The following is a 6,799-nucleotide window of genomic DNA, read 5'->3' as shown; positions in this document are numbered from 1 at the left end:
TGCTGCAGCATGGGGGTCTCTGAGTGGCTCAGCTGGGTCAGAAGGTGCAGCAGAACCGGGGGAGCCGAGTGGGCGAATCCCTCCTGGGGAACGCTCTGAATTCCCTCGACCAGCTCACTTACCCCCACCTGGGTGCCCTGCCCTAGCACTGCCAGGCTGGGACTCCCACCGTGCCGCCTGCCTTGGCCGGGAGCCGGGATGACTGGCCTGGAGGGACACCCAGAGAGCCAGTGATGGGAGAGCACGTGTGAGTGTCGGGTGGGGACCCGGCTGGTTCCTACGGCGGATCCTGCCAGTGCAGACAAGCCCTCTCTGCTCGAAGCCTGGAGTGACAGCGTGCGTCAGACCCTCTTGGGAGCTGGGGGGCGGGTGCACACAGTGGACAACAGAACTAGCTTTAAAAGGGGGGGTGGAGATTGAATTTTGAAGGGAGACACTCAGGGGCTTGGTTTTCAGTGTCCTCCAAGGGGCGGGACCTCTTCCTTTGCCTGTATCCGCAGGCTCTGACCCTCGCAGCACCCTGAGAGCCCGGCCTGGGGGAGACGTGGCATCATGGTCGTCCCCCGCCCAGCTCAGAGGGGCCCTGAAGTCGGAAGGGGTGGAGCTGCCCTTGCAGGAACATCTCTGGAAACAATCTCGCTGCTTTAATTCACTTCTATCTAGGAACCCCTCCACCCCCAGCTTTGTGAGTTCAGCGGTTCTCTGCGCGGGGCACAGACCGCCCCCTCCAGGGTCCAGGCCCAGCGCGGCGGGGCACAGGCCGCCCCCTCCATGGTCCAGGCCCAGCGCGCCAGGCTACGGGGGTCACCCTGAGCAGCCAGTCCCCAGCACCTTTCCACCTGGCTACTTCCTGACCTTGATCAGCGAGTGGTAGACGGGCTTGACAATCAGGTGCAGGTGCAGGGAGTTGTCGATCAGGTACTCGGAGGTGCGCTTCTGCAGGTCGGCGTGTGCCAGGAAATCGGCCAGCTCGTCCGTGCTCTGGTGGAAGCTGTAGGCGTGTTTCACGAAGATTCGCCCCTGCTGCCGCACCCCCACCAGGACGGTCTTCTGGAAGCTGACGCCCGCGAAGTCGGAGCTGGTCATAGCCGGGGTGATCACCAGCCGGGGCCGCCCGTCCTCGATCCGGATGGACTGAATGGCTCCGGAGACAGAGTCCGCGTAGACGGGGCGCAGGCTGACGGGCAGCCAGCGCGGGGAGAAGAGGACATTCCAGGTCACCCGCTTGCTGGCGTCGTGGTTGCTGGGGCCCAGCTGCGTTTGGAAGCTGGTGCTGCGGTCATCGCGGGCCGGGTTGCTGATGACCCACGGGGCGCCCCAGGAGCCGGAGAGGTAGTTGCGGGGCAGGAACATGCTGCAGTTGACGTCGAAGTACTTGGCGAAGTGGAGGGGGGAGGCGGAGTGGAACTGGAAGGCCTGGAAGAGCAGGTCCTGGATGGCGCCGTAGTGACGCACCATCACCGCCGACTGCTTCTGCAGGTGGAAGAGGTGGCCGGGGGGGATCATGGCGTAGCGGATGGAGCGCAGCAGCTGCACCGTCACGGGGGCTTCGGGCTGCTTGCGGCCCACCCACTCCTCGACGGCGGTGTACAGCTCCAGCTCGCTGTGCAGCACCAGGTCGGAGCGCTTCAGCAGCAGCCCCAGCAGCTCTGCGCTCGCCGTGGCCCACTCGGCACCGCCCATGACGGCCGAGAGGTTCCAGGCCAGGAACTGCAGGCAGCTCTCCTGCAGGCCCACATCCCCGATCTTCACCGCGTAGTGATACCAGCCGACCACGTGGCCCTGGCTGGACTCGCTGGCCAGGTGGCTCTTCATGTACTCGGCCACCCCGCGCTGGAGCGTGGAGACGCGATATTTGCTAGCGAGCCGGTGCAGAGGGATGGCCTGGTGCAACAGGATGGAGATCTCCCCGCAGTACAGGTACCTGGGCGCAAAGAGTGACCCAACACCCCCAGCATTAGCTCTCCCCACACCTAACTGGGAAGGGCAGCTCTGCCGGTGCCCCTCAGTCCCGACCCACAGCCCCTGCTGTCCCAGCCCTGGGTCCCCCACACCCCAGCTCTGCCGGTGCCCCTCAGTCCCGACCCACAGCCCCTGCTATCCCAGCCCTGGGTCCCCCCCACCCCAGCTCTGCCGGTGCCCCTCAGTCCCGACCCACAGCCCCTGCTATCCCAGCCCTGGGTCCCCCCCACCCCAGCTCTGCCGGTGCCCCTCAGTCCCGACCCACAGCCCCTGCTATCCCAGCCCTGGGTCCCCCCCACCCCAGCTCTGCCGGTGCCCCTCAGTCCTGACCCACAGCCCCTGCTATCCCAGCCCTGGGTCCCCCCCACCCCAGCTCTGCCAGTGCCCCTCAGTCCCGACCCACAGCCCCTGCTATCCCAACCCTGGGTTCCCCCCACCCCAGCTCTGCCGGTGCCCCTCAGTCCCGACCCACAGCCCCTGCTATCCCAGCCCTGGGTCCCCCCACCCCAGCTCTGCCGGTGCCCCTCAGTCCCGACCCACAGCCCCTGCTATCCCAGCCTTAGGTCTCTTTGGCATAATCTCTGATCTTTCAATAAACTATTGGTGTGGTCTGGGGTATCTCTGCCCAGCTCCCCGGAGAGGGGTTGACCCCAGCTCCCTGGCAGCGTGGGCCCTGTAGCCCTGATGCCCTCCCTCCCTCTCTCTTCTCTCAGCCCCTCTGCCAGTATATTCCTGGCTCATTTTGTGGCTGGCATAGAGCTTGTCCGGCTCTCCCTGTGCCCAGCCTCTCCCCAGCTGGGGGAGGAGATTCCCCCCACCCCACCTGCCCAGGGGTGTCAGTGCCCCCCTCCCGCACCTGCCCAGGGCAATCAGAGCCCCCTACACACACACCTGATGAACTTCTCGAAGAGCGCGGCGCTGTCGGCCGGCTCGTACAGCGTCACCGCGGTCTGGTTGTGCAGGAGGTGCTCGAAGGCTGCGCTCTGCAGGGTCAGGAGCAGCTGGTGGGCGTGGAAGACCCTGACCTCGTCGGAGCCGGGGGTGCGCACCCGCAGCAGGGTGTCGCTGGCGTTGCCGTTCTGCAGCAGCTCCCGCAGCCGGTGGATCAGCGCCTGCGAGTGGTTCATGGTGGCCCCGGCAGCCTCGCCGCTGAGATCCGCTTTCTGGGCTGTGCGGGGGGACAGACCCGCTGAACTGCGGGGCCAGGGGCTGTGCAGGGGGCAGGCACGCGGGGCGCTCTTGGAGAGCGCGTGCCAGGCCAGCCTGTGGCGATGGCTGGCGGGGGCTGGGAACGGCACCTGGGGCTGGGGGAGGACGGGCGGGGAGAGGGGGCTGGGAGGAGGACGGGCACAGGGAATGAGGAGGGGTTGTGGGCACAGTAGTGGAGGTGATGGGGGTGCTGCGGGCCCCCGACACAAAGTGCTGTAACCCACAGCCTCTCTGCACAGCTCGCAAAGGGCTCACGGCCCCCTGGCCCAGCCCCTCTGCGGCTCCCTCAGGTGAGACACAAACACCCCCAAGTCAGGCCCGGAAGAGACCCGGGAGTTCATCCAGCCATTCCCCAGCCCTGAAAGACTCAGCCCGCACCCCCCTGGTGCCCTGAGAGGAACGACAAAGAGCCATCTGTGACGAAATGGGACTGTTCTTAATGTTTCCTCTGAATAGTGTGGGGGTGCCTCAGTTTCCCCTATGCAGTTCTTAAGTATCTAGGGGGTGGGGTAAGGGTGTATGATCGTTGCAGAGCCCTGGAGGGCAGGGGTGTGCAGGGGTCTGGACACAGAGAATGGCCGACACCCTATTTCCTGGCAACTGATGGCCTGGCCCTTCCCCCCTGCAAGGTGAGAGCTAAAGGGTTGGAGAACAAAGGGATCAGGTGACCTCCTGGCTCGGGAAAGGGACAAAGCCCAGAGGAGGAGGGGCTGGAGAGAGTTTCAGTTTGGGGCTGGCTGGGGACATGGAATGAAGTGCAGACGGGGTTGCCTGGCTCACTGCCCCCCAAAATGGACCTGGCTGAGGGGTCCCGTTCTCTGCACCCACAAGCTCTGTGTTAGACCATGTTCCTGTCGTCTAAGAAACCTCTGTGTTACTGGCTGGCTGAGAGTCATGTCTGACTGCGAAGTTGGGGTGCAGGACCCTCTGGCTTCCCCACGACCCCACCTGGGCTGACTCACTGTGGGAAGCGCACGGAGGGGCAGAGGATGCTGAATGCTCCGAGGTCAGACCCAGGAAGATGGAAGCCGTGTGAGCTGTGTGTCCTGCAGACAGGCTGCTCACAGAAAGGAGACTTCCCCAGAGTCCTGCCTGGCTTCATGGGGAGCAGTTCCAGAGCATCACCCAGGGACTCCGTGACACCATCATGACCCATTCCATTCCTGAGCTTGGCCTGGGTCCCAGCTGGCTCTGATCGCAGGCCCTGATGCGGGTGTTGATCAGGGGTCTCTCATGGGGCAGTGGGAGGAGAAACCCGCCCTGGGACGTTATCATCTTGCTGCGGATTCATTCTCCCCCTGAGGGCTGAAGGGCCCCTGGCTCCAAAACAGCGCCTAGAAGATCAGAGTAACGTGTGCGCAGGAGGGCAGGATCCGAGCCCTGGCCCAGGGACACGCTGCTCCCCACCCACGCGGAGCTAGCTCAGGCCAGCGCAGGGCTGGCAGCTGGCTGGGATATTCCAGGCCCGGTAGCCAGAGGCTACTCGACTCAGGGGCTTCGGTTCCGCTCCCTGCCCCACAGCTGAGCCCTTCCCCTGGGTGGCCCACTTGAGCCGCTGGGAACACCCTTGAAAGAAGAAACGGCTTAAGCAGCTGGCCTGTTCCCAGAGGCCCCCAGTCTCTTGCGTTTGGCCACTGGCTCACTGGCCACCCACCCCGTGGAGCGACTGGGAGCACGGCACACACTTCGGCTGCCCCCCAGCGCCGGCTGTCCAGGGTGCCGGGGCAGCCCAGAAGCCTGCTCCCCTAGAGGTGATCCCAGCTAATGGGGGAGGTTCCCCAGGCCCTGGCTACCAGAGTGGCTATTTGCTAAGCCCAAGGAGCTGGCTCCCAGCCACCCTGACTCTGATTCGCAGCCTGTCATTAACTCAATGAAAACGCTGCCACTTCGCTAAGGGGATGAATTAAACCCAGCTGCCGAGCCAAGTTTCACTTCACTGCTTTCCAGCAGCTTCCTGCTCCTGCTGCCCAGCCAGGAACGGGGGAAATGCTGGGCCGGGGGAGGAATCGCTTCTTCAAGGGACAGCGCCCAGAGCTGCCACTTCTGGCAAACTTGCGCTGTTTGTGGATCCGTCCCGAAAAGCCAGCGGCGACTGGGTTTGTGGCTGTTATCCGGAGAGCAGGAAATGCCCCCAACTTGGGCATGGCCTCTGAGCACCAACAGCAGGGCCTGTCACTTCTTTTGGATTCGCTCCCTCTGCCTGGCACCCAGCCCCGTGGCACTGGCCTATGTGGCAGGCACGATTGCCTCAATTTCTCTGGAGCCGGAGCCGCTTGCACCCGCTGTGAATTTGGCCCGCTATTATAGCTCTTAAATCCACATGGTGGGCGGTTATCCTGCGGATTACCCTTCCCCGCACAGACGAGCTCCCCACTAAGCCCAACAGGGTGGGGATTAGCAACTTGCTTGCAAGCCAGGCCGGGGGGGTGAGAGGCTGTTCCCGTCCCACCGCAGCTCGGGGCCAGGCCGCTCCGTCCTGGGGTGGATTCGCCGCGCCAATGGGCCTAGCTGGGGTGCTAGCACCCCAGGGCGCCATCAGGGCAGGGTCTTGGCTGAGAGCTGAATGGCCCAAGTTGCAACTTCAAGGTCAAGGTGGATGCCCCAGGCTCCGGCTGCTCTGTGGACCCAGAGCAGGCTTGGCTGTGCAGAGCTGCCAGCCCAGCCGCTTTCCCTTCCCCAGAGCGATCTGCTTTGCCCCACCCCGGCCCCCCGCCCCCCATCAGTCCCCGGCGCTGCCCCCACTGCTCAGCGGCCTGGCGCCCTCCCTTACCTGCTTGGACGGGGAGTAAGAGCAGCAGCAAGGTGGCCCAGCTGCAGCCCCCTTGCCGGGGCACGGCCGGCCTGGCCCCCAGCAGCCCAGCCATGGCTCTGCCAGCACCCGGCAAAGGGAATCAGCCCTGCACTGAGCGGGTGATGTGCCTCCCTGACTCTTTATGTAGGACACTGACCCTCCCAGCCCCGCGCCATTGATTGGTGGAAACGGACAACAGCTGTTACCAAGGAAACCGCTTCAGATGGTGAATTGAGTCCCTTTCAGCACGGTGGCGCGCCCGCCCGCTGGCAGCTTGTCCCCGGGGTGGCTGGGGCGCCCTGGGCACCCCACCCCCCGCCAGCGCCAGGCAGCCTGTGCTGAAGGAGCGCGGGCCACGAAATGCCCACACGTGTTCCCACTTGATTCCGCTCTGTGCGCTCGCCAGGCGTGGGCACGGCTTGCCTGGGCAGCCCCGCGGGCTTGGAGGGGCCAGTGCCCGTCTGCACCAGGGTCACGGGGCAGCGGCCCCATCGGAGTCTGCAGAGTCGCTCCGGATTTACAGCGGGGTCACGGGGACTCAGCCCCCTTGGAGTCAGTAGCCTCACTACTGAGTTACACTGGTGTCAGAGGAATTGGCCCCCCTTGGATTCAGTAGCATTGCTCCTGATTTATACCATGGTCAGAAGGAATCGGCCCCAGCAGAGTCAGCAGAGTCGCTCCAGAGTTACACCAGGGTCAGGAATTGGCCCCCCATGGCGGCTGAATGTTTGCACTGTGCCCAGCATGCTGGTGTCGCACGGCACTCGCCTTCCCAGGCCCGGGTAGAAAAGGGCCCGGGACGTGCAGACGGGTCTCCTCACTGCGCACCTGGGAGAG

At 64.7% G+C, this 6,799-nt stretch overlaps 1 protein-coding gene across 1 annotated transcript; it reads right to left on the bottom strand.

Moving 5' to 3' along the window:
- Window positions 1-843: 843 nt before the first annotated feature.
- Window positions 844-6,035, bottom strand: BTBD17 (BTB domain containing 17). The gene is made up of 3 exons (XM_077833864.1): window positions 5,942-6,035; window positions 2,854-3,130; window positions 844-1,924 (listed from the first exon to the last, which is right to left on the bottom strand). Exons 1-3 carry the CDS (start codon window positions 6,033-6,035, stop codon window positions 844-846), a joined length of 1,452 nt encoding a protein of 483 aa, XP_077689990.1.
- Window positions 6,036-6,799: the final 764 nt, after the last annotated feature.

Source organism: Eretmochelys imbricata, chromosome 14 (assembly GCF_965152235.1).
Source record: "Eretmochelys imbricata isolate rEreImb1 chromosome 14, rEreImb1.hap1, whole genome shotgun sequence".
Classification (NCBI taxonomy): domain Eukaryota; kingdom Metazoa; phylum Chordata; order Testudines; family Cheloniidae; genus Eretmochelys; species Eretmochelys imbricata.
The sequence above is the reverse complement of the archived record's forward strand: the minus strand, read 5'-3'. Positions and strand labels throughout refer to the sequence as shown.

Bases quoted from the DNA above. Each gene is read 5' to 3' on its own strand.
- BTBD17 (XM_077833864.1), bottom strand. From the start codon at position 6,035: ATGGCTGGGCTGCTGGGGGCCAGGCCGGCCGTGCCCCGGCAAGGGGGC. The intron at 3,131-5,941 runs GTAAGGGAGGGC...CCCCCCGCACAG, and splicing joins CTTACTCCCCGTCCAAGCAG to CCCAGAAAGCGGATCTCAGC. The intron at 1,925-2,853 runs GTGTGTGTGTAG...CTTTGCGCCCAG, and splicing joins CTCTTCGAGAAGTTCATCAG to GTACCTGTACTGCGGGGAGA.